Source organism: Melospiza melodia, chromosome 1, assembly GCF_035770615.1.
Source record: "Melospiza melodia melodia isolate bMelMel2 chromosome 1, bMelMel2.pri, whole genome shotgun sequence".
NCBI classification, from domain to species: domain Eukaryota; kingdom Metazoa; phylum Chordata; class Aves; order Passeriformes; family Passerellidae; genus Melospiza; species Melospiza melodia.
Genome location: NC_086194.1, coordinates 104,433,943 through 104,461,536, shown reverse-complemented (window position 1 = coordinate 104,461,536; position 27,594 = coordinate 104,433,943). Strand labels below are relative to the sequence as shown.

At 42.2% G+C, this 27,594-nt stretch overlaps 2 protein-coding genes across 4 annotated transcripts in view; both read left to right on the top strand.

Moving 5' to 3' along the window:
• Positions 1–16,871, top strand: part of DDC (dopa decarboxylase) — a 70,100-nt gene extending 53,229 nt beyond the window's left edge. For 2 of the 3 annotated variants that reach the window (XM_063163288.1, XM_063163298.1), the window contains exons 10-14: positions 278–354; positions 4,096–4,115; positions 4,852–4,950; positions 11,466–11,567; positions 14,938–16,871. In XM_063163288.1, coding sequence (XP_063019358.1) covers positions 278–354; positions 4,096–4,115; positions 4,852–4,950; positions 11,466–11,567; positions 14,938–15,153 — 514 coding nt within the window. In that variant the 3' untranslated portion in view covers positions 15,154–16,871. The remainder of the gene's footprint in view (positions 1–277; positions 355–4,095; positions 4,116–4,851; positions 4,951–11,465; positions 11,568–14,937) is intronic. The other variant, XM_063163307.1, reaches the window with a different exon arrangement.
• Positions 16,872–23,102: 6,231 nt separating this feature from the next.
• FIGNL1 (fidgetin like 1) lies at positions 23,103–25,812 on the top strand. The gene has a single exon (XM_063163275.1). The coding sequence runs from the start codon at positions 23,103–23,105 to the stop codon at positions 25,170–25,172; it is 2,070 nt and encodes a 689-aa protein (XP_063019345.1). The 3' UTR covers positions 25,173–25,812.
• The last annotated feature ends 1,782 nt before the right edge of the window (positions 25,813–27,594 follow it).

The following is a 27,594-nucleotide window of genomic DNA, read 5'->3' as shown; positions in this document are numbered from 1 at the left end:
CTATCACCATAAAAAGATCCTCTATGTCTGTTTCTTGTCTGTTTTTAAATATGCAGTCGTGCAGTCATGCTGCCCGTTCCTGCTGAGCCTTACACTTAACTGCTTGTAAGTACAGTACTGATATGGCTGTGAAAAAGCACTGAAAATGGCACAGGCTGTGCTCAGGAAATATGCCAGTTTAAACACATTCAATTTGACTTCACTTCTTGTGGAAATTTAATCCCTTAAGTCTTTATTTTTAAATTTCTCAATTTGATTTCTTTCTTTTTTTATACAGGGTGAAAAAAAGATCAGATTTAATAGGTGCCTTTAAATTAGAACCTCTTTACCTGCAGCATCACCATCAGGAGTCTGGTAATTTTATCATTAAATGAGATTATTATTATTTTGTTTGCACTCTGATATTTAATGGAAAGAAAAAAGGACTTAAGATGAAAACAGCAATTCTTAAACTACCCAAGTTGTTTAGGAGGCCGTTTCCATTTTCTGAGCACTCTAGGGAGCTAAGCTCATTAAAGTGCAAATACATGTCTAGTGAGATTTTAGTTAGTTAAAAGCAGTACAAGGAAAGTAATTTCATAAAGCATTATGCATTACTACTTTTGTATTGGGATTTCCCCAGTTGCAGACTTACCACTGATTGATTGCAGGAGTGTTGAGAAAATTCTCATTATCTTTTGGCTGTCAGATAATCGTATTATTGGGTGTTGTGTAACAAGTCCCCTAACCTGTCTCCCCAGCACATCTTTCTCCAGAATGATTTCGGGATCTGATTTGGTTTTAGAGTTTCTAAGGCCTGTGACTTTTTTTCTTAGTTATTCATGCAAGCTCTGATTCAAATTTTTCAGAAACACATGTGAGGAAAAAAACACTTCCAGAAACTACAAAGAAGGGGTGAACTGTGTTTGCTGTCTGTGCTCTGCTTTTGAGTGATAGCTTTCTGGGACCTTATGCTGTGGCCCTCATGCTCTTACACTGGCTGTAGGGAAAGGCAGAAAGAGCAGACTATCTGTTTCGTACAAAATGCTCATGAAAGCTCTTTGCAAAATGCACACAAAGAATTTAAAAATCTCAGGCTCTGTACAAAGCTCCTCAATGGATTAGTGATGGTCCTTGCACATACCTAGCAACTGCAGAGTGGTATTTGCCCTCCTGAAGCCCATTTTTACACATCTGGGTATTAACTGAATAATTGTGAAGAAGGTCACAGCAGTGCAGAGTCAACATGTGGTGGAAGTTCCCTCATAACTTGCTGAAGAGAGTGAATCATCTGTAGATGGACTTACCATATACTCAACCTCATTGTTTTCCTGGAATTTCTGGTGCTGATCTGTGTTCAGAAGTGTATCCTGATATGGCTATGAACTCATTGACATTTAAATTAATACCATCCAGAATTCCACTATTCACTAAAAAGCCCTAGGAAAAATGGACTCCTGTACCTTAATCCTGAACTGGCATAAACCTTGCATTTTATTCCTTTCCTCCATTTCCAAGGAATGCAAACATAGAACAGTTCAATAAACAGGAACATGCAGTAATTCTGGAGCTGATGTTCACCCTCTAAAGGCTCAAATTATTTAGAAAAAAGATATACCTTTTTTTTTTTTTTTTTGCCTTTTCTAATGGAATATACAAGTTACACTTAAGGCACTAGCTTTTACTTAACATACACATTAAAAATATTTATCTTCAGGTGAAAAAATTCCAGCCTTAACTAAAATGAAAATATGTTCTTGGGACAACTGATAATGCTGATACAAGAACTTTTGGTCTTACCTGGGTTAAATAACACCTGAAAAAAACCAAACCTTTCTTAAAAACAGGTAGTTTCAGTAAAGCCACCTAGTTGACCTAAAAACTTTGTCACCCAGTTGGAGAAAGAGTTTTTTAGCCTTCATCTTGTCTTCAGAAGTGGAATAGCATGTTAGATGATCTAACATACTGATTTCAAAGGAGATAAACTGATTACTAGCAGTCTAGGGATGCCATTTTTTTTTCTGTGCTCCATTCCCATGTGATATCAATTTTCTAAGAAGTTGGACAACACTTTTCAAATGCAAAAGCCTCTGGTTAAACTTCCAACCCTCACTTACTCCTTCAATAAACACAGTCAAATTTGCTACACAAAGGTGCTGCAGTCCCCATTGACTCCTGTGTGATTTATGGGATGTCAGCTCTCTTGAAAATACGACTTGCCAAATGGAGGGTCTTGAATTCTCAGTATTCTCAGGTCTGAGAATTCCTATCCTGGTTTACTAAGTAATAAAGTGGTATTTCTGAATTCATTATCTCTCACTCAAGAATTTAAATGAGTGAAAAAATATCTCTATCCGTGAGCAATTACTCTTATTAACCATATGGCAATTATATGTGTCCCCAAGGGGAGAGTCTTTATTTTGTCATTAATTATAATTTTTATGTGATTTGCATCACCACACCAGAAAGATTATACTAGCTTGCCTGGCAACACAGGATATAGGTCAAATCCTCATGGCAGTGTTAGAAGAGTGCAGCTTTATACTCTATTGTGAGCACCACATACTCTCCCACAATGCAGTTCCTCCTGGTTAAATACAGATGTAAGACTAAGGCTTGTAATCAAGGAATCAAGCACTAATCATTGATTACATTCTGCTTCACAGCTTGTGAAAGGCGTTGTTGTGGATCATTAGACATAGCCCCTTACAGGAGCGTAGGATTATTTATCTGTCACCAGTTGCTTTACTCTCTTTGCTACCAGTCTTGCAGCTATCAAACAGAAATGGCTGCTACAATGCAGAAGAATGTGAATGTTATCAATTTTCCTCGTTACCAAGCAGAGACAACCACATTCATTTCCAGAAGACCAGAAACAAGTTGATGATTGTTGGTTGTTTTGTGGATTTGGGGTATTTTACCACCTGGAGACCAACATAGTGACAGGTTAAAGAACCTAATGTCCTTCTGTTACAGGGACAGAAGGACCATGTTTTTTCCTGTGTTTTGGCTGCAAATGAAAGAACATTGGCAAGAGAGCTTGTAACACAGAAAAAAGTTGTTTGGTTTTTTCCTCTGTAAAATATAAAGGCTGAAAATTCTGTAAATGGCATATACTGGTCAAATTCAGAAGCTACAGTTCAACCTTCCAGTTAACATTTTAACAATTCCAGGAACATTTAGCATTTTCCCAAGGAATCCAAGTACATCCTCTCCTATGAAGCTTATACCCCAATGCAGAGAAATAAAATGAATAAGCTAAGCAGATGCTTCCTAGAGAAGTGCTTTAAATATTACATCAGTTTAATGTCTCTTACTGGCTTACAGCAAGCAACCGACTGAGTTCAAGTTTACTTTACTGTGAAATCAGTTGAATTCCTTGATTCAAAGAAAAGGCAGGTGAATCCTGACACTGTGTGCTTACATAAAAGGACAGCTGATAATGCCCTCTGCTTGCCTTCCTGGACTGCTTAGTCCATCTGTGTAAGCGACTTTCACTCCATCAAAAGAAAAACCATAAAAAATTGCAGAATACTATTCTCCAAGCAGGGACAGGTCAAATTCTGAGTCAATTTTCCAGTCACTTACTAGATATTCTGTAGAATTAGCAACAAATATATGCATGAGTATAAAAGGTGGATTATTTCAAAGAGTCTTACCAGTTCACTAGGGTAAAGACAATGACATTTCACAGCAGAGAATGAGTTATGAGGTGAGTCTGGGGATTCTGCAAACTGTTTAAACCAAAATTAATAATAGTTATTATATCTGCTGCTTGTTTTCTCTACAGGAAGAAAATAAACATAATATTTGATCTGTCATCTCCATAGTATCTGCAGTATAACAGAAAGGAAAATAATGTTTCTTCTGTAAACTCTTTGTCAGTGGCATATTTTGACTAGCTAAGGAATGAAGGTTATTGCAAGCCCCTTCATTTAACATGCAGCCAAGTACCCAGCTAGATATTTAGTGCTCCTGTTGACACTGATGATGCAGAAATTTGCAGCAGATGTAAAGGATAGATAAGATACAGCTTTTTCAATAACATTAGAATGGTTGAAGTCTTTGGCTGTTGTGATGATGATGCAATGTGTATGTTTTTTCTTTAATTTCCAGGTCTTGTCACAGATTATCGGGTAAGTATAGTATCAAGTAATTAACACTATTACTTGTCTGTACTGGTATTTTTAGGGCTTTATTTTCCATTACTGCCATAAACTTCCAAACTTTATGTTTCTTTACAAGAAGGATGCAGCTTGCTAAATTTTTTAACAAATAGAAATTTGAGGTTTTTGCTGTTTTTGAAAAAAGAATGTTTAAAGGCAGAAATTGTCTTGCATGTGCAATATCTTTAGATTTAGGCAGTACAAAGAAATTTTCTAAAGTTGTGGGTTTGGTGGTTTATTTCTTTGACATAGTGAATAACACAATTTTAAAAAAATTAAAAGCATCTCTATTTTAATCTTTTACCATAGAAACACTGTTGTTTTGAAATGGAAAATGTGCCTGTCTTTGTAGATGCTAGCCCCACAACTTTAAACGAGCCAATGTACATGAGTTTCTCAGATACTTGTTTTTCTAAAGCCTTTGAGGAGAATTCAGGATGCACAAAGAAAATTTGATTTGCCTCATGACCCTTCCGTTCTGACTCCAACCTCCTTTGCCAATTTTAAGTTGAAAATTCTGAGTATTAAATGGCATTAATAAACAGGGATTAATAAACCAGGAATAGATATTTCTTCTATTATTTGTTCCACCTCCAGCACCTGCCCATAGGATGTGGCCATGTGGGTCACTTCAAAACCATACTTTGTGCTGTGTCACTGCAGTGGTGGCCTCTGACACGGGCTCTCCTTTCTCTCTGGGTTGCAGCACTGGCAAATCCCCCTGGGCAGGAGGTTCCGCTCCCTGAAGCTCTGGTTCGTGCTGAGGATGTACGGCGTCAAGGGGCTGCAGGAGCACATCCGCAAGGTGACCGGGAATCTCCTTCTTGGGTACCCTCTGGTGGGATGGCAAGGGAAGGTGAGCTGCCTGGCTGCTCCCCATGACTTCTGCGCACGCATCAGAAGGCACAGGAAGCAGTTTGGGGCAGCTCAGTTCGACAAGGGTGCTGCTCGTTTGCCCCATGTAAGGTCAGCATTTCGTATCATGGCCGGAGCAAAGGTGCCATTCATTTTGTGCTCATCTTTAGGAAAGAAACATCTCAGAATTTGGACCTTCTACAGTGTGGTACCACAGTTCCCTCTCAAATTAAGCCAAAAGACATAGATGGTTTTATTTTGTGGAAACACATGGATGCTCATTGCTTCTTTATTTTATTAATATGCATGCATTGATAGGAGGTTCAGATTATGATTAAGGAATACAGTGACTTATTTGGCATGTCTACCTCTGCTGTTGCTTTTTTTCCTGTCTAAAATATATTTTTGTTAAAGGAAGAATGCGCACAATTTACAGTCTGTTGATACTGTTATAAGTACTAAGTTTATTCTTGATGAAGAAAGGAGGGTTTTTTAATCACTAAAAACACATGTGGCACCCATCTAAATTCTATATATACTTCCTCTGTAGCAGTAAAGTCAAATTCAAGCATACCTTTCCACCTTTATGGAGTTCAGGGAAACCTCTAGTGAGGGGAGATCCATGACTCTAAATATTTACAAAAATATCCATTAGCTAAGGGCCTAGCCTAGCATACCAAATTCCTTGCAGACACACATTCCTTTCAGTTTTGGTACTAAACAGAAGAATTCCTAAGAAAATCTTTGGAAGACTCATATCAATTGCACGGCCTTTTGTCAAGCTGCTTTCCACAGATCAGTATTTACATGCAAAAAATTCCCTCTTTCCCTGTTTCCCACATATCTTCCTGCCTGTCCTGCCTAAAGCTGCTTGTCTTCATAGAATCATAGCTGAGGACCAAGCATTGATATTTTCTGTGACAATTCAGTTCAGGAAGGGTAAGCAGATGAATCTTTTCTTAAAGATAATGACTCCAAAGTAAAACCCTTGTATGTTTCCTCGTTTGTAAAGGTGGTTCAGACAGCTAAGATTTCCAAGGGCTTGTTGAAATGAGTGTGTTTGGTTTATATTTCTAAGGACTAAATTTTTCTTCAGTACAGATATAAAAATAACATATGAAAAGACAAGAGGGATAATTAGGTGAAGAATTTTTCTCACTGTATACATCTTGAAATTGGAACCATTAAATTAATTTCTCCTCTTACCTCCTTACCCACTCCTAATGAATGCTGGTTCAGTGGGTTCCAAAGCATCTTAAAATAAACCTAATTTATATCTCCAGCAAGCCTCTGTTGAACTTAAATTTCAAAAAATAATTGCATTTCATTTGTTCCGTAGCAGAATTTAAGGTATCTCTTGTGAGTTTTCAGATATTTTGATAAAATTATATCACTAGCTGGAAAATAAAAATTAAAAATGTATTTCTTATCTTGTACTTTTTCCCATCTTCTCAGAAATTATCATGAGCTCCAGGTAGATTGTGATGACTTTTCTTTTGGTAGAGTAGTAATGAAGTATCTAAACCAGACTGACATTGGTTTAAATTTTCAAGCCTATAGACAAGTTTCCAAATGAAAAAATAATTTGGAATTTAGCTTCACTTGTTAGCTGAATTTTCACATTGCTCATCCCCATGCCTGGCCTTGAGAAGCAGTTTTCTTTTAAACATGTTGTAGCATCTTGCAAATAATTATATTCCCACTGCCGGCCAAGGCAGTCGCAGGCAGCTCCTGCTCCGGGGCTGGTACTGTCTCCTGTGTACTTGGGACTTGTAGCTGGGTTTTAAGGGAAGCTCTGCACATGCCAGAATTATTTCTGGAGATGCATTTGAGTGAGTGATAGAGTGGACATAGGTGGAACGAGAAGAGACCTAGGGACAGTGACAAAGGCAGGTATTGCAACCTTCCAGTGGAGAACTCCAGAGGGCTGGAGCTGGGGAGGCAGGAAGAACTGCTCTCTCCGCCTCTTGTGTTATTGAGGGGCTGCCTCAAGGAAAGGGTGACAGAGTCGGGCGGAAGAGTGGAGGTTTGAAGCTGCTCCTTGGGCTGGAATCTGGGAAAGGAGGTGCCTAAGTTTGCTCCTAAGTCATGGAAAACTCTAGGAAGATCTGTGCAGTGTTTATAGTTTTCTAGTTAGGCTTCTTTTGTGCAGTCTGGTGTTACTTACAAAGGGGTTTGAGATTTTCAAGAGTGATGAGCCTCTGACATGATATAGAGGGGAAAAACACTGTAGATCCTTAAGAACCCACCCTATTTGTTGTGTGGTAGCAAGTTTCTGTGTGGGAGACCAAAGATGTCTGTAACTATCTCTTCAAAAACTTCTTTTTCTTGATGTAAACTGTCACAAAAAATTATTTTTACCTCCTTTTTGTTAGTATGTTTTAAGGAATGTATGTTTGTTGTGTTTGCAGCCTTAAGGTCTACATCAAAATGACCGGATAACCACTGCAATTTGGCACTTGCTTGAGGAGGGCATTTAGGAAGTAAAATATTCCCAGGAGATGAGAATGTGTGACTTGGATTTAGATTCAGTAACTTTTTTTGCTTTCCAAACATTCCAGTTATGTACTCTTTTCACACACAGCATGTCATATTAATCTATTGCAAAGTATAGGTTTTAAAGCAGTGGTAAAGGGGAGGATTGTCATCTTTGAAGGATGTGGGGAAAGACAAATACAAATTTTGGATTAAGTCCTAAAGCCACAGAGGAGATGTAAAAAGAGGGCAAACTCAACAACAACAGTCTTCTGGACTGATGCCAACCACTCAGAGTCTGTATAAATGTGAAATCCAAATGGCCCATTTGCAAATGGCTCATTTGCAAACTGCTTGACCATCTCTTTATTATTCCTTTGTTGGTTTAAGTCCTCTCAAGGGAATCCTCCTTAGGAGCAGAAGTAATCAGTGTACTGAGGATAATGAATGCCATTAAAAATTAACAGTAGAGTCCAAGAAACTGGAACTGTAAAGAACAGCAATACTAGAGATTGAACTGGAGAGTGGCACAGTCCAAGTGGCTGTTAAGAAGACTCTTGTGACAGCATTTCCCTTCAGTGTAGTGGGATGCAGGCTAAAGCAGGCAAAGAAGTGAAATTTATAGGAGAAAAAGTATGAAGTGATCAAGACTAGGGCAGTATGTTTATCTGCATAAACACAGTAGCGTACTCTGATGCTTCAGAGAAGCTCCCTGCAATCAAAAGCTATTTTAGCTCTTGAAGGCGTTGCTCAAAAATTATAATTCAGCTTGAACACTTCAATGCAGAAGCATTTAAATTTAAATTTATATTTATATTCATAATTATAGTTATTTACTCACAGACATACATAGGAAAATACAGATTTTTTTAAATAGGGACCACATCTTAGTGCCTCACAAGTTTACTGCTCCCATTACTGATTATGTAAGACATTTCCCTTAATCCAGAATAACCAAATTAATTAGATCCCTAGTTTCCTTTCTCACTTTTCTGGAGAAGAGCAAAGGTTACGTACCTGAGATAATAGTGACACATAAGAAGGCTCTTTATTCCAAGCTAAATTGCACAGCAAACACTGGGGCTGTTACTCTGTTCCTATATACCAAGATACTTCAGGACACAAACACAGTCCATGTGATTCCACTCTGAGAACGCACCTGATGGAGGGATTGCTCAAATGGTAGTTTTAGAAACAGTATGTGAGTTGGTTTGCTTATGTTCACACTTTTGTTAAATCAAATAACAGCTCTAATAAAATAATTTTGAAAAGTTAAATAATATTTGAATGCCAACTTCAAGTTAATGCTAGGGACACAGCTTGACACACAGATGTCAAAATCAAAAGCACTTGAGGATTAAGATATCCATAGGTCAGCCTTGGTATGTACACATTCAGCAGAAAACTGAGAACAGCCTGTCAGTCTTTTACTTCTTCTTTCCTATTCTGAGTTTCAGTGCCAGCAGTTTTATTTTCACAGTGTACCTGGCTTTGAAAAGCTGAAGCACTAAAGCCACACGTGTCCTCCTGTCAATTATTGCCATGCTCACATCCAGAGCGTGGGTACAGCTTTTGGACTTAGAGAGACACGTGTGACACCTGAATGCCCTGCAGTTCCACAGAACTTGAACTTTCAGGCTTAATAATTTTTAACTTCTAGGCTTAATATTATCTAACTTTACTGCTGCAGCAATCAATGTAAGAGCAATTCGGGATAACAGCTTACAGTTCAAAGGTGCAGGGACTTGGCTAACTGTATTTAGGGAAAGCTATACACGTGAAACTCCACTTAAATCCCCTCTTTCTCTTAGTCCAGTTCAGTAAAACCTAACACGCTTGGTGCCCCCCAGTGTCTTTACCAATTATTGCTGTTTGTTAAGACTTGCTGTGAATATAGGTATTTGTATCCAGACATGAAGGCAAAATACCTCCAGAATTTTGGTTTGTGACTTACTTAAAAATTTTCTATTTTCCCTTGCTTTTATTTCTTTCAAATTCCTGTAAAATCATTTCATTCAAGAAGTGGACATAAGTACCTGCTATAAAATGCACAGCTTGGGTCTGGAGTTTTCTAGTACAAAGTCCTCACAGTAAGCCAGATCTTAAATGTTTACTTTATTCAGTTGTTACCCGGAAAAAATTTGATGAAATTCAGCTGGTGATTACATTCAGCTGGACAGTTGTAAAATTCTTATCTCATTGAGCATGATTTGTTTTATGGCTTTGTTTTCCAAGACATGCTACTACATGCAGTGCAGAATTTTGTGGAGCTGTGTAAAAGACATGTTTGGTTAAAGCTACAGAACATGAGGATAGGAGGAGACAGTAAAAGACCATTACAACTCCTGTGCTTATTCCACATATGTTTTTCATGCAGTTATTATGCATACAAGTATCTGCACGTATGCAGATAGTTCTGGTTGGATTTCACAGCAGTAAATTCATGCTCTGTGTATTAGCACAACATTCAAATGCCTTGGAAGGGACTGGGAATTTACTGGTCTCATTCCTGACTCAAAGAGCTTTCAGGCTCATTTTAGAGGGAGTTGATAAATGGGTGTAACAAAGAGCAGAGCAGAAGTGGTAACAACTGGCTGGTTACATAGGGTACCAGTAAGCCCAATATGAAGGTTTTGAAGAAATATTTTGATTCAATTTAAACTATGTTTTTCTATTTCAAGAAATAAAAAACCACCAGAAAGCTATGATTAAGATTGCAAAATGTGTTGGCTTTTTTTCTTCTTTTTTTTTTCCTTTTCTGTAGTTTCTGTTTTGCCTCGTCCTTTTGGAAGAAGTTACTGTGAGATGATACATTCCACATTTAACCTTGACCCAAAGTAATATGTTTCATTTTTGTTTAATAGCCGTCCTTGAACTTACAAAAAGTCGAAGTGCAAAAGCATGGGCTTAGTTGTTTATTTTTGTAAAATTATTTGCAGTCCTAAATATATAAAAATGAAAAAATCTTTAAACATGACTTTTAGGTGTTTCAGATAATTTTTGGTATAGACTGGCTAGTGCATGAAGACAAACTATAATTAAAATGGCAGGTTTCTGTTGTTGCCTTACCTTTTTTAGTTGGTAGTTTGGTTGTATTTTTTGTCTTTTTCTAGAATAGTGAACACTAAGCTAATGATATAGCTAGTAGGAGGGGGACTGTATAGGGTATTGCAGGTACCTGATAAGGATATGTGTTGGTTTTTTGAAAGTGCTTTTAAATTAATTTTCTCTTTGAAAGAAAACAAAGAAAAACATGGTATGAGTATGCCAGTATCACTGACTAATGATAATACTTCCCAGCTGGTTTTTAGCATGTCTGTTGGTTTTTTCCTATTTATTTGAATTTTGGTTTCATCTGCTTCAAAATAATTGCTCTAGCTTGGTGCCTTTTTTGCCTCAGTAACTTCTCAACAGGTTTGCTGAGATTTGCTGTCCATTTTCTTGATTATACTGCCATCAACTTTTTTTCAACTGAACCTGAGCACCCAGGTCAGAATAGTGAGCAAGTTCTCCGTTTCTTCACAGATTTCTCATATTAAGTAGGCTATTCTAAAAAGTGTATATTTCCAGCTCAATTTTCACTGAAATTGTGACAATTTTTCCCCTGTACATCTGTGCACTTCCCCCTTTCCCTCTAATGACTTCTGGATTCTTTTGCCATTCCCAGCCTAAACTAACAGCGGTATAAAATGTCAAGGAAAATTATTAAAATTATTTACTGTTAATGTGGTATCATATCAAATTGTGCTGAAGTGTCTCAAGAAGTAGACCAGCACTGCCTAAGACAGACTGAGATCCTAATACAGCAATGGCTCCATATGGTCTCTGGGAGTCATAAACGGGATGGAAGTTAACACAAACAGATGGCAATATGTGAATATTATCACAGAGCAGCAGAAGGAACAGAGCAAAGGAATGGAAAATACTTCAGCACACCTTTTCTCTTGGTGAATCAAATGTATTCAATGTAGATACTCTTTCTCTTCTCAGCACATTAGGCTGTCGCATCAGTTTGAACACTTAGTCCTTCAGGATGAAAGGTTTGAGATCTGTGCCGAGGTTGTTTTGGGACTGGTCTGCTTCCGGCTGAAGGTAAGGCAGCTGAAATCTCCTATTTCTTCTCTCATGGTTTATAGCAACTCCAGAACCTGCAGCTGAATACAGCCTTTGTAGTTGATTACTTTTTAATGAAAGTGAGCTTGTTTAGAACAAAGCAGATGAAAGAAAAAAAGCTTTAGACAATTTTGTTCAAATTGAATCAAAAGCTTAAGAGAAATTAAAGCATAATAAGGTATGGAAACATACAGTCAAGGCAAACAAATGTTTAAACAAGTCATATAAAATGACTTACATTCTATATGTGAGGAGCTTTGATAAAGATGCCTGTTTTAGTATATTTCCCTAGACTGCTGAATATGGTGTATATATTTCATATTTAGTTTTATTTTAAAAATACTAAGATAAAAATCAGAGAACTAAACACTTTTCTTTAAAGACTGTTTTTTCACCTATAAAATTTGATGGTAAAACTGGGAAAATTGAAGTAAGATGTGTTTAAGAACAGGTTACATGGGAGGCCAGCTTTCCTGGTCTGCTTTTTATTGCTGAACATGATCCTTTTGCCTTGTTTGGCCTTTTATCGCCCCAAATCTCTCAAAGTGCCAAGTTCATTGATGTGGAGACCTTGCCCAACAGAAATTAGAAAATTCATTCTGTACTTAGAAAATAAAAGCTGCAGTAGTTGGGAGAGCTCATTTGTTTCAATCAGCCATTAAAAGGGGATCAGTGTCTCAGTTTAGGTAAAGAAGTCATTTTCTAGAAGAGCTTGCAGCTAAAGCCTCTGCAGAAGACTGGATTGTAACCCTGGATCTGACCACCAAGCAACAATAACAACAACAGCACTAGTGTTTTCTAGTTAACATGATACCTGAATGAGCTTTTCACTTTTCTGAAGGCTTCCAAGCACATCTTTTCTCCTTCTGGGTAGTTTATTTTCAACAAATTCTTTTCTCAGTCATTCAGTTGCTCCAGTTACCTGAGTTTGATGCAAATGGCTGAAGAAGCTAACAAGTAAATAATAAAGTAATGGCAAGTTCACCTGGAATAGGAAAATGGTTTTGTTTGAATTTATAATGTTTAAACCAAAATTTTAAAAGACCCTGTTTTTAAGGGATCAGACATATTACAGATGTAGTTTTTTCAGCCAATGGAAACATGAATATAGTCTCTTTCCTAACAATAACATTTAAAAGATGTTGAGGGATAGATTCTGTGGCTTTTATTGCTCAATAACAAAATGCTGGTTGCAGTCTGCTCTCTCACATGGAACAAGCAAACACTAGTTTTGCAGATCCAGACACAGCTGTTAGTCAGTGCTCTACATTTACTTTGAAGGAACAGTTCTGGTGAAATAGAGCATAGCAACACAGGAATTGTCACTTTTGATCAGACCAGTAGTTCATCTACATCTGTTCTCCTGTCCCTCATGATTCAGAGGAAGAAATTGCATCTAAAGGGAAAGACAGTTTTACAATAGGAGGTAAATATTGGACCTTTAGCAAAGAAACCTTTGGACAAGTTGTAGAATAAAGGCCTGATTCCACTGAAAACCAGTGTTAAAAGAGCAGTGTTGATCCAAAAAAATGAAAAAAAAAAAACCTAGCAAGCTTTCAAATTAGGAGGGTTTTATAGCTATTTTAACAGCTTTATTTGCTGTTTATATCACTCCTTCAAAAATCATTCTATCATTTTTATAATTCATAAAATCATATAATTCATATAATTCATGCATCTTAGAAGCAGGACATTTGTAACTTTCATGTAGTTGCAGTAGTATTAAGGGTCAGGGGACTTGAACTACATAATACTGCACAGCTGTAAAAGTATGATTTTTTTTTCTTACTTCCTTTGTTCTTGAGAAGCCCTTTTAATTTTTTTTGCTTAGCTGTAACTTTTAATTTTTTGCCTTTCACACTGTTGAGCAAATGGACTAATTACCTATGACTTTCATATTATAATTATTTCATCAAATATGTCATGCCAAAGGGTTAGTTTTAGGCCTCCTTGTCATGACTGCAGATGAATACAAGTCAAGCTGGTAATTTCTCCAAGGGGGTGAGAATGCTGTCTTCTTGAAGCTCACAGACTCAATCAAAGCTGCCTTCTCAAAGCTCTGGGAGAGGATTAGTCACTACCAACTTCAATTTGACTTGACACCTGAGTGCCACAGCAGCCCTAAGGTGGAGCTGTGAGAGCAGAACAGAAGAAAGATAAATTAATCTTTCTCCCTCCTCCTGCCAACCTAACATCATGTAACTGCTTGTATTGCCTGAAAGTCAGCGCTGTGCATTTGATATTAAAAGCAAGCTCTGTCATTTTAATAATGCATTGCCTTTGATAAGAAAGCAGGACATCATTGTCAGCAGTGACTGACCTGTAATAGCTGGGGACTTACAAAACACCAAAGTTGGTCCATTTTCTTAGCTGGGAGCATTTCAGTCACATAAATATCTCCTAGAAGAGTAAGGCTAAGCCATGAATTTTAGGACTACACACCAAATTCATCATAACTTGTGCTAAGACAGAACAAAGTTTTGACATGGGTTCAACTCTTAATTCTTAATATGATCTAAAAATGTGAGAATGATACATTTATCCTTGCTGCCAGTAGGAAACTGTCTGCCTTATGTAAGCAGGAAAGTCACAATTGGATTTCGGAGAAGGTGTTTTCTGGTCAGGATGCTGAACAGAGGGATTTGTCCATTTGCAATTCTTTTTCCACAGACTGTGCTCAGTAAGGGGGCACTGCAGTAAAAATGCAGATGCTCCCAGAATCTCTTGCAATTGTGTGTTGCCACCAGTGTAACAGATGGAGTAAAGGTTGCACACTACCTAAGATACTTCCTCTGAGGGCTTCTGTGGTGGGCAACTCCTATAGAATTGAGGCAAAGACTTTTTTAGGGTTTCCACTGATCATATGAAACCTAATTATGCCAGGGATATATTACCTTAAAAGTTTTTTAATTAAGGGTAAGATTTCATATTCAAAAGAATCTCTCACAGCAGCCATGCTTAAGTGAGGAAAGTTAGCATAGCTCACTGCAAAACTTCCTCCCATGTTTGTTTGATTAGATCCAAGAAGAGTGTAATAACACAGATACAATAATGAATGCTTTTAACATAGCTCACAACCTTAGGTCACAAAAAGGCAGTCAGCTATCACAAATGCCCCAGTGTGAGCACTGCTTCTAAACTGAAGGTAATCCCTAAATCTCTTTGTGGCCCAAAACTTCTCTCTCACATCATCATCTTTTTGTGATCCTTTGATGGCAAAGCACTGAGAGATGAGAAGGTGACTGCCTGTTAGTGGTGCTACTTGAGCTTGGCTGCTTGGTGGGATTTACATTTTCCAGAATTGTTTCTGAAATTCATTGCCATATCCATTGAATTACAATGATTTCAGGGCTCAAATGAACTAAATGAGGCACTTCTAAAAAGCATAAATGATGCCAAGAAGATCCATCTGGTCCCGTGCCACCTGCGAGAGAAGTTTGTGCTACGTTTTGCTGTTTGTTCCCGCACAGTGGAATCCACCCACATCAAGTTTGCCTGGCAGCACATCTCACAGCTGGCAACTGATCTTCTGAAAACTTGGGAGCACAACCACCACCAGCAGTAACAGCAGTGAAGTGTAAGTGGAGATGAGGTAATTAACTGGCTTTCTCTGAGTTGCCAAGTTTTATTTTAGTTGCAGGTGGGAAAGTCAAACTATGAAGGAAGAAAGTACAAAACCTGTTTTTATATAGCCCAGCCGCAGTAGCAAAATCCTTGCCAGCAAGTTGAGTTGTAACCACAGCCATTCCTCCTCTGTACTGTAGTTTCATCTTGCCTGTTTCCAGGATGCACATAGCCAAGAAGAATTGAGCTGTCATTTGCTCCCAGTTTGTAGCCAAGAGCATTTGTTCAACCAAGTAATGGAAATGGAAGGTTTGGTGCTCCCTCCACTGTCCCCATTCACCTCTAGCACACTCCCCCCTTTCTTCAGAGAGGTCTTAAAACCAATTAATTTAACATTACTATGACTGCAGGAAGAACCCAAGTTGGGGAAGTTTAGTTCAGGTTCTAAATATATTGGTATCTGAATAGGCATGCACAAATGTTGCCAGGATTTGGGGCACTATCGTGTCATGATACACTTGCTGCAGAAATTTTGTAAATGAACAAAGGACAAAGAACCTTCAAGACTTCCTTCACTGCATAGCCAGACTTAGGAGAATGAGCTTTAACTGATTACTAATCATCCTTCTGGCAGGTTCTCTATTTTCCCCTAAATGGTTTGCTTTTAAAACTGCAGTTTTGTCAAATTCCAGCAAATAGGTTATGCTGGCTATTGGTTTCCAGACTGATCATTCATAATGAGGTCCCTGAAAAGCTCCTCCTAAAGAGTTTTGGCAAAAGCTATGTGCTACCTGGTATTCTGTATTTTTAATCAAGGTATTATCAGCAGTGATTACTTGAAAATAGTCTGTAAGATATGTTCTGCAAAACTGAGCTGTGATTTGTTTTTATGGCTACCATTTTGATTACTTCATGGTGTAATAAATCTTTGACAAAATGTGCTAAGAAATGTGATGTCAAAAATATCACTTTTAGTTTCTCAAATTAGCTAGCAATCGAGAAAGCAAGTGACAATAAAAATAGGAAGTAAGAGAACAAACCCCTCAAATCAGCTTTGGTGCCCCCATCAGTGGTTTTCTTAGATTAAGAGTGATGAATGGAAAATGAAAATACTGGAAAACCTCTTTCTGAGAAAGTCAAATCATATATCTTTGACACAAACCATTGATACATCATCCTGTCAAATGCAGGCATAGTGAAGAGCAAAAATGAAAGTTAGAGGTGAAAGTCAGAACAATATCAAGTCACAAAGTACTTTTGCCATTTTAAAAACATAAATTCCGGACAGTTATTTCTGTGTAAATAAGAACAACGTAAGTAGCTGCTCAAAGAAAAATAATATGTAGGATTCATTTCTACATATGAAATTGCATTTCAATCTTCCTTTTAATGCTCATATTAACTTCTACAGCCTCTTGAGCAATGTGCACAACTCTTCAGCTTTCCTGCTCCATCCCTTTCAGGCTTACTGGCTACAGTTGGGAAGTTGCAAGTGGACCAGGGAAAATGGATCAGGACAGTTAATTTGGCACATGGTCTGCTTCTCCCTCTGTCTTTCCTGATCTCTCACTCCTGGGGTGCAAACTGGGAAGGATTGCTATTCCCATAAGGAACTGATTTCCCAGGTAACAGATGGAGAAAGGGATAACCAATGAATTTAATAGAACCCAGTAACACTTGAGCAGGTGACTGACACAAGACACTACTGTCAGCTACAGTGTCAGATTTGGATCACAGAGTAAATCCAGGATAATTCCACTGAAATGAAATGGAGTTGCTCTGGGCTTAGGTGACTATAATTGAAATTAAAAATCTGACTAATAAGTGTTAGAAAAGAAAGGCCTAACGTAAGGCACCCCTAAACTGAACATAAGAAGATTCTGCTGGAAATCTGCTCCATGGAAACCAGAGCAGAGATGAATGATGCCTGTGTGAGCCTCAAACTGCTGTAAAACTGGGATGCAGGCAGGATGCACACCCAAACCTAGGAGAGGTAAAATGTCCCCAACAGCCCAGAATTAGGCACAGATCCCTTTAGACATTTGTGGGAAAATACTGCCAAAACTGACATTCAAATAAATTTTTCAGTATCTAGAGATCAGTTTTGGAAGTGGCTGTTTTCCACACACAAACTCCTGTTGGCAAAGAATTAAAGATAAAGGCTAATTTAAAATAAAGATGGAGTAAAAGTTAATTTTTGGGTTTTTTTTTTAAAGAAGTGACATTAGTAAATCTGTCTGATAAACAGCAGTGATGAGACCCTTGGAATTACATTTCCCCCTCTCTAGCCCAGTACCAAAATTTGAAGTTCACGTTCTGGTTCTTCTGAAATTCTAGAATGATCCAAATATGTAACCCGTGAAGGCCTTCATGGTATTCAGTCTCTCATACCTTCTTCTCTCCATGTGATAACTCCTTCTTAGACTATTAACATTAGGTCATCTGAAAAGGAAATATGGCCTGTGTAATCAACTCGAGAAGGAACATTTTAAAGAAGATCATAACTGCTGTTTCTGTTCTGTAGCTTTGCAACGTGTCTGTAAGTGAGAAACACTGTGTTTATGAATAGTTAATGTTAACCCTGATTTATTGTGCCTTGTGTGCAAAAGCTAATATATCCTGTGCCTGTGATGAATACTGTTTGATATTAAAAGTTAATTAGAAAATCCCAGAACTGTACTTTGGTAGAATATCCACATCTCCAGGAAGACTGCAGCTATTAGAGAAGGAGGGAAAAACCTGACTTTTACTTTCAGGAACCTCAATTTATTTTTTTTAAACTAGCAGAGTACAGTCCTTACATTCTTAATGACAGATTATATTTTATTACTGATGGTGAAATAATGAAAATGTATGTATTTATGAAAGTATTGGTAATATATTATGCTCTGAACTGCATTATAATTATTAAATTTTTTATTTTTTCTTGCATTTACATACAAGATTCTGCTCATGGCTGTTTTGTTGTTGAAGTACTACTCATCACCATATGTGATGAGTAGTAATCACATTGAAGTTGCCTTACAACAGCAGTCTTAACCTTGAGATGTAAAATTTGAATTGCTCAAAGACAGAAGCAAATGAGAAATAAAACTGAGGATCCTGAAGACCAGGGTGGTTGGTGAGGGCAGGTTAAATAACCATCAATGGATAATATCTGTAGAGCATATGTAGAGTTTGTATGTTCTAAGTGGAAAATAATCAGAAGTCTAATGCTCTAATTATGATTTGTGAGCTGTTGACTCCCTTTACAATCTGTACCCAAAACCTCCTGAACACACATATAGGTTTTAATTGGCAATATAAATAAACCAAAACAAAACTAAAGCTATTGTCTCTTTGTACTTAACTAAGCTTTTCTCGTCTCATTGATGCCAGATGCGCTGTAAGAGGCCCAGCTTCCCCACTCTAATGAAGTCAGTGTCCTGATTTTCACCACCAAGGACTTTTTTCAATGTGTCCTTCAAATTACTTTGCAAATGGGAGTTGGCAAATTTTCCTGCAGGAAATTTCCTCCTCAGCAACAGGAGTCTGAAAAATACCTGGCCATATCCAGAAGGGCCAGTGCTGACCCTTCTGCCAAGTTCTGCACAGTGCTCCAGCTGGATCTGCCACTGGAGCCACCTGCCCAGCTTCAGCCTTGGCTTGTAGTTCCAGTGACATCCAGTAGGACAGGGAAGGGGCCCATGACATCAGTCCTGCCTGGCTGCAGTCCCCAAGGCTGCTGTGCTCCCTGCCTCCGTGCAATCCCAGGGATATCAGGCATGCCTTGGGAGAAATCTGATGGCAGCAGCATCACATGCTATTTAAATGTTAGCCCAGCTGGGTCTGAGATGATAGCTTGCACACCAGCACAGACACTTCAATGTGCTGTCTGCACTGATGGCATAACAAGCCTGATGTGTAACAAAAACCTGACAGTAACTGCGGGAAAGGTTCCTCACGGGAAATAAAATGTTCACCCACACAGAAGCGTTCCTGTTAATACCAGAGGTATTGCAGCTTAGAGTGCTCATTTGCATGTAGGTTGGTGTGCTAATTTGAACGTGGGTTGGTGTGAGCCACATGGGGACTCCACCACCACATTCAGTTCATGGGATACTTCCACGTGGAGCACCATCTTTTGCCCTGTGTAACAGAGTGTCGTTCATCTTGTCCTTGTCAGAGCTGTTCTCCCAAAAAGGGCTGTGCAGCACCGGTTGTGAATTTCAGGAGTGCTAGAAAGCGTCACTGCCGTGGTGGCTGTGGTGGTCCTGCAGCGGTGCCACAGGGGTGGAGATGAAATAGGTGGCCCCGGAGGCCAAGTGCTCGTGTGCCTAAGGGCCAGGTACCCATCATTGGCTGCGAAGTCGCCACCAGGGTTAGGGCTCTGTGCTTGGGCCACATTCATGGAACCCACCTCCTGTACAGCCCGTCCTGCAGGGAGGGCTGCTGCCAGGGACACAGCCCGGGATACCACTGGCCCGGCCGCCTGTGAGCCCAGCAAAGGGCATCCAGAGGGTCTTCGACTGCCAGGAGAGGAACAAACAGCGGCAGCTGGGGAATGCTGATGGGGTGCCCTGCTGTTTTGGGCAGCCAAAGTCGAGTTTGACAGAGGAAGAGCCACAGCAATTCTGCTCCTTAAATCACCGAACTGAAGGGAAAAGCCTCGTCTGACCCACAGAAATTGCACATTTCCACGTTCCCATTTTCTACTGCCGCTGAAAATGGCCTGGAGAGGCAATAAACGTGACAGAACCTGTTACATTCTCCAGCCTCTCCCTTCTCGGCCGCTCTGACCTTCACTGAGGAACCAAGCCCTGACCAGAAAGGATTTTCAGAAGGGTGTGAGCAGGGCTGGCAAGGCGCGGGAGCCGAGACACCGGCACCGGGGGAGCGGCCGGAACCGCCGGCGGGACTTCGGTGGGAGACGCGGGACGGAGCCGGGAAGGAACGCGCGGAGGGGATGGGAGGGATCCGGGAGGGAACACGCGGATGCGACAGGAGGGATTCGGGAAGGAACGCGCGGAGGGGATGGGAGGGATCCAGGAGGGAACACGCGGATGCGACAGGAGGGATCCGGGGGGGATCGCGCGAAGGGTCCAGCCCGTCCCCTCAGAGCAGGCGCGCGCCCCTCACGCGCTGCGCTTGGCGCGGATCCAGCCCCGCCTTCCAAGGCACGGACCCCGCGCCCATTGGCCGGCGCGCGCCTCAGGCGCAGCCAATAGGGAGCGTTCGCCCTGCCGCGCGCCGTCCTTCTCAGTGCTGTGGGTGACGTCAGCGCGGAAAACCCGCCCTTCTCCCACTCGGCCCGGCCTCCCGACCTCTGATTGGTTGCGTCTTCCGGCGCGCTGTTACCCGATTGGCGGGCTGGGCGGGGCGGGCCGGGCATGGAGCGGGCGCGCGCGGTTGGCGGCGGCGGCGGTGGCCGGTGGGTGCGGGGAGCGGGAGCGGCAGGGCCGGGACTGAGGGGGACGCGGGAAGGGAGCAGGGAGGGGAGAGGAGCGAGCGGCGGGACCCTCTCGGGGCTGTGGCCTCCGCTTCCCGTGCCGTGAGGGGGCACCCCCTGCCGCCCAGCCGGCCAGGGCTCCTGAACTGAGGGGCCGTGGCCGCCGGCTGGGTAGGGCGGCGAGGGCTCAGCCATGGCCGGGCAGCTTCCCGGCTGGATTGCCGGCCTGAGGGCACTGAAGGGCGGGGGAAGTGCTCGCGTACCTGGCCGTGTTTCCCCGGGCCCCGTGTGGGCGTGCTCCTGTGGCGGCGGCGGCAGCAGCTCCCGCCCCTCCGCGCTGAGGCGAGCGCGCAGCCGAGTGCCAGATCCATGGGTGGCCGTGCTTGGATACACCCCCGGCTCCAGGCGGGCACACGGAGCACGATATCCCCGTCCTGGCCGAGCGTGTGTGCGTGTGGCTCTCTTGGAGAGAAGTTGTGAGGCTGTGAGGACAACTAATATGGGTTAGACCAGGGGGAGAGAACGATGCCAGACGGTGTGTAGGATGTATATGAATAACTAAAGGCTGGGTGTCCAGAGGGCGCATCCAGGCTCTTCTTGGGGGTGCCGAGCAATAGGACAAGAGGCAATGGGCAGAAACTGAGGCATAGGAAGTTCCACCTGGATATGGGGAATAACTTCTTTGCTGTGGGGAGCGATCACACTGGAACAGGTTGCCCGGAGAGGCTGTGGAGTCTCCCTCACTGGAGATATTCAGGAACAGGCTGGACACAATGCTGTGCCATGTGTGCTGGGATGACCCTGCTTGAGCATGGAGATTTGACCACTGTGATCTCTTCCAACCTTCCCCATTCTGTGATTCTGAGAATAATCAAACTGCAATTTCAACCTGGTCACCACTGTTCACTTGTTATGGCCTTCCCTCAGTGCTATGAAGGTGACCACTGAGTCCTTAAGAAAGTGGTGGTGAACTTGAGATTTTGTGCTCTGAATTATGGAAGTATTTCATGGGGGCAAATACTGTTATTAAACTTTTCCCAAATTTATGCTTTTATATCACTTAAAATATTTTTGATTCAACAGTTGCAAAAAAAATATGTGCACAGTGAAAGCCTTTTAGAGAAAAGAAGTAAAAGGCTGCAGCCTTTCATCTCCTGTTCATCTGTCACTCAGCTATGGACAGATGATGATGATGTGAGTTAGTATCAGATTTTCTACGTGCACGTTACACTTCTCCTGGTGCAAAAGTTGGCAGTAACTTTTCAGAGAGAAAGTCTTACTTAAGTGGTTTTGTTTTTGTTTGTTTTAATTGGATTTGCTTGTAGAGGTGCCAGATTTGCAGGTAAAGTGTATTTTGACTTTTCTAAACAGCTCTACAAATTTGGGCTGTAGTAAAAAAAATATTCAAACCAAAATGACCTACATTCTCATTATATATCGTGTGTGTAACCATATAAGCATTTGGGCAATAAACATAATGTGCTCTCTGTTTCTAATGGGATGTTTTGCAAATAATTAGGGAGGACAGCCCCACATAGCCTGGATCCCTTCGGTTCTGTGTCCCCAGCCTTGCACGAACATGGCACCTGTACCTTCCTCTGCACTCCTATGCAGTCTGTAGCTGATCCAGAGCGTTGCAGCTTGACTCACCTTTTGTTGGAGGTATGGACACGATACTTTGCAGGGAAAGAAAGTACATCATAAACGTGAGCAAATCATTTCAAGTCAAATGAAATACTCCTCCTGGGCCAAATGTCATTTTCCCTATTTCTTAAAAAAAGCCCTACACTAAAGGAGTGTAAATTCCACTTTCTGAAGCTGAGAAACAAGGATTGCTTTAAACATGCAAGACCTTTTCTCCTCTAAAGTTTAAAATGAGGACATTTTAGTGCCTTCTAAATATAAGAAATAGTTTTGAACATTTTCTAGTAATCTTAATATTTTCTTAATATGAAGTCTTTGCTCCATTCAGGATTATTCATTCCATTTTTATCTCCCCTCAGAGACACTGCACACAATTTTACTTACTAGCTTAATTGGTTAATTTTTATTACCATCACTGTAATAAATGAAATCATTCTGACAGTGGAGTATCCTCTGTCCTCTGCTGCACTGTGCCATACTCTGTCAAGTAAGAATGAAAGCACTGGTGATTTCATTTAACAAGACCAGTTTTTGCTTGGCCATCTGTTACCATTCTTTGCAGCCTACTTACCTCCCCAGGAGACCTCTGGTTAGAAGCAAACTCTCTCTTTTTTCTTTTCCCCCCACTTTTTTCTTTTCTTTGGACAAGGAAGAAAAGAGAACCCCAGTCTAAATGCCTTTGCACCACAAAGCTGGTTGCTTTTTGAAAAGATTAAAGTGCCCAGACTGGCTAAGTAGCTTGCAAGACCTCCTGCTCTGTTTCTCACAGTTAAAATAATGTAGGTTTTCCTGTGTGAGTGTTTGGGCAAGGGGGGAAGCAGCTGGTGTGGAATGGCATTTTGTGACTGCAGGAATTTTCTGTCTGTTCCAGCTCAGCCATGGAGGCCCCCACGGCCAGCGCAGTGCACCTGAGTGAGTGGCAGGAAAGTTCCTTTGCTGTCACCTCTGGCACCTGCACCCCGGGGCAGAAGGCAGACGGGTACCGTGCCAAGGTGCTGCGCATTCAGTATGCATGGGCGAGCTCCGAGATCTCCCAGGCCTGTGCTGCCAGCCTGTTCAGGAGCTATGCAGAGAAATACTCTGCCATTGTCGACTCTGGCAACGCGGAGACCGGCTTGAACAACTATGCGGAAAACATCCTGACTCTGGCAAAGTGTCAGCAAAGTGACAGTGACAAGTGGCAGTCTGCCTTGACAACAGAGAACGTGTTTGAATTGAAGTGTGTGCGAGAGAGGATGCGGGCTGGCAAAATTTTCCAGAGCTCTCAGATGGCACCGACAGATGCCCGTGTGCGAGCTGATAAAGGGGTCAGCGCCCCCGCTGCTCCAGCTCTTCCCAAACTCCATGGCTTCGGCAGTGCCGGGGAGGCTGAGCTCACTGCTGCCTCAGCAAAATGTGCCAGTCAGGGACCAGATCTCCTTGGGCATCCCTCATCTTCCAAGTCCCTTCAAAGCAGTGTGCCTCCTGTGACCAGAACTTCAGACACACTTCCTGCTGCTTCAGCCTCCTCAAGCAAACAGGTTCTTCCAGGTTTCCAGGCAACTCCGCTCTTTGGAAGTAAAGAAGCCACTAATAGTAGTTCTCTTAAAATGCCAGGTAACTGTTATGATGGACAAAATTCGTCTCTTTTCAACCAGGCAGCTGTACCTACCTGGTCTGCAAATTCTGGGAAAAGAAAAGCATTCTATGGTCTGGCTGATGAAGGCAGCACAGCTGTTCCTAGCCTTGCTCTGTGTCAGGCCTCCATTTCTACAGAAACTAATGGTTTTTCAGGGCAGAGAAACAGAAATGAAGAGAGCAGTGCTCCCGGGTTTAAAACTGCAAAGGAACAGCTGTGGATGGATCAGCAAAAAAAATCTCAAAACCAGCGTGCACCAGTCTCATCATACGGAGGAGTAAAAAAATCCCTGGGTGCAGGCAGGTCTCGGGGTCCGTTCGGCAAGTTTGTGCCTCCAGTTCCGAAACCAGATGGAAGTGAGAACGGAGTAGCACAGTGTAAGCCTCATGTAGGGGAATCAACAGACCCATTGCTGCCTGTGGATGAACGGCTGAAAAACATAGAACCAAAAATGGTTGAACTCATCATGCACGAGATCATGGACCACGGGCCTCCGGTCGGCTGGGATGACATTGCTGGAGTGGAGTTTGCCAAAGCCACCATCAAGGAAATTGTGGTGTGGCCCATGCTGAGACCAGACATCTTCACCGGCTTGCGTGGTCCTCCCAAAGGAATCCTGCTCTTTGGCCCCCCCGGCACTGGCAAGACCCTCATAGGCAAGTGCATCGCATGCCAGTCTGGAGCAACTTTTTTCAGCATCAGCGCCTCCTCCCTGACGTCCAAGTGGGTGGGCGAGGGGGAGAAGATGGTGCGCGCGCTGTTCGCCGTGGCGCGCTGCCAGCAGCCCGCCGTCATCTTCATCGACGAGATCGACTCCCTGCTGTCCCAGCGCGGAGAGGGCGAGCACGAGTCCTCCAGGAGAATAAAAACCGAATTTCTGGTGCAGTTGGATGGGGCAACGACCTCCTCTGAAGATCGGATCCTGGTGGTTGGAGCGACAAATCGGCCCCAGGAAATCGATGAGGCGGCCCGGAGGCGACTGGTGAAGAGACTGTACATCCCTCTGCCCGAAGGCTCCGCCAGGAAGCAGATCGTCACCCGGCTGATGGCACAGGAGCACTGCTCTCTGAATGAGGAGGAAATCAAGCTCATAGTCCAGAAGACTGATGGGTTTTCTGGGGCAGACATGACCCAGCTCTGTCGGGAGGCTTCCCTGGGCCCCATCCGCAGCCTGCAGTCCATGGACATTGCCACCATCACGCCGGAGCAGGTGCGGCCCATCTCCTTCCTGGACTTTGAGAGCGCCCTGAGGACGGTGCGGCCCAGCGTGTCCCCCAAGGACCTGGAGCTCTATGAAACCTGGAACCAGACCTTTGGCTGCGGCAGATGAGCTGCACCACAGCTGTTCCACTGGAGCAGGGTAGGATTTCAGCACTGCCACGCATCAAACCTGTGGCAATTCAGTGCATCTGCACTTTGGTTTGCTTCTGTCCTGGAATTAAACCTCCTCATGTTATGCAGGCACATGTCCAGGCTCTGGCTGAGGCTTTGCCAGCTGAAAAGTCCACGAGGAACTGCAGCTCATGATACGAGAAATTGCTGAACAGCAGTGGCATGACAGCATTTACAGATTGCTGGGAGAGATGGAAACAAATTTCACTGATGTTTAAGGAGAAGGTTATCAAACCTCAAAAATAATTGAAAGGAATTTTGGGAAAATCTTGCGAGGTTCACCATGCTGTGTCAGTAAGGAATTCAAGTAATAGCAGAAATGCTGATTTTGGGTAGGAGCATGGAAAACTGGATAGGGAAGAATAATTAGAAGTGCTTTGTTTGGGAGGAGAGGATGGAGATGGATGTGGACTTACATGGAAAAATGGAAGGGAGGACAAAAGAGGGAGGTCTCTTGAGAGTTGTCTGACAGCCAAGGCTCATTACTGCAGTCAATCCCAGCTTCTCATTAAAAACTTTTTTTGATGATTTTCTGCTTGACCTTACTTTCTGTGCTGCATCAGCATGTGTGGGTGTGTTTTACTGGCAGGTCTGGACACCTGCAGGTGGAGAAGAGGCCGTGGGTCACAGGGGCTTTAGGATCTGGCCCAGCTGTGGGGTAGCCAGTGTGGGCAACCAGGTGCTGTAGGCATCCAAAACTCACTGCCAAACCAAGGGCTGGACAAGCTGGCAAGGAGGGAGAGCAGGATGTGGAAAGAGCCCCCAGAGGCAGGACAAGGGGGCTCAGGGTCTGGGCATGGGTATTTGATAAAGTTAAATCCTGTGACAGTGTCTGAACGCTCTGTGAGTGAGGTGTCCTGGTGAAACTGGAGAGTGTGGGGCTTGTGTCACACACTGGTGACCTCGGTGCTTGGGGCTGGAGCTGAGGGACAGGGTGGGGCTGTGGGTGTTTGTGGGAGTGCATTTGTGTGTGTGTGTGTGCTGGGAAGGACAGGCCCACTCTGTCCTTGGCTGTGTGTCTGTGTGTGTGTGTGTGTGTGCTGGGAAGGACATGCCCACTCTCTGTCCTTGGCTCTGTGTGTGTGTGGTTTTGTGTCCACTGCTTTGGACTGGGGGCTCACCTCGCTCCTGGCTGCACCCCCAGGCAGAAGCAGCAGCAGCTGGATCCATCAAATTCGGATGGAAGATGCCTGACTCCAAGAGTGCTGGGCTCCAGTGGTCAGCAAGGAGAAATCCCATGTCCAGCACCTCCTGGGTTCCGCTGCTCCTTAAAAAGTCCTCATGCATCAATGGTAAAATTCTTGGCTAGCTTGCATTTGGCATTCTTACCTAAGGCATGAAAGAATGCACAGCCTTTTATTCACACAACCTGTCCTTGCCCACTGACTGAGCACAGCTGCCCCTGAAAGGAAAATAAATGGAAATCTTTCCTTTGGATTCCTTTGTCCCTGTGGCAGAGCTGGCAGCTCTGCTGTCTGTGCTTCGTTTTCAGTTTCTCTAAAGAACTTTTCCTCCTGTTGGGGAAAATGCAGAACTTAAAAGCTGCTCTTCCTCAGATTTCTCTGAAACTGGATGAATGCTGTTTAACTGGCATTTTTTAAAGACATTTGGAAACTACAGGGCCCAGGAGATTACAGTGAGCCTTGAATTCAGAATAATTTGGAAGGCTTAGGATTTCTTAGAGCTCATCCTGATTTAAACAAATGAGTCAGTTTTATTCATAGCTTATGTTTTTAGTAAAGTCCAATATATATCAGAAACTGTTTTGCAGAGTTGTAAAAATTCAGGTATGGGAATTTATCTTCATTTTTGAGATAGTGAAAATAGAATAATTAGATTATTCTGAAAGAATAAATGTGTGATGTAGTTCAAACCAATCGACTTTTGTGCCACTTGGGTAAAGATTATGAGATTAAGTCTGTTTTTGCAAGTTCCATTTTGGAGAGCTATAAACACATACTAGGTAAGATGTTTGCTTTCTCCAAACATTTCTCTAAATTCGTTGTTCAGGCAAGTGAGTGAAACACCAGAGAATTTTCATTGTTTAGTCAAATTAAGGTTGCTCAAGGGTTAATAAATGCCTTATTTATGATTAAATAATTGCCTTATTTATGCTGGGAATTATTCTGGTGTGCATTCTGTGGTCATCTCTACATCTGAATTTTCACATTTTCATGGAAGTGCTCCACAAGGAGGGACCAGTGAGAATCCACATGGTGACAGAGAATAAAGCTCCTCCTGAGGTGACAGGGACTTGGACATAAGTTCTGTGCCCCTGTGTTTGTCTCCTGCAAAGTGGAAATTGTCAACAAGATAAAAGGTAGAACCAGACAAGGCTTTGTTCTTCCTCCTACTTTTCA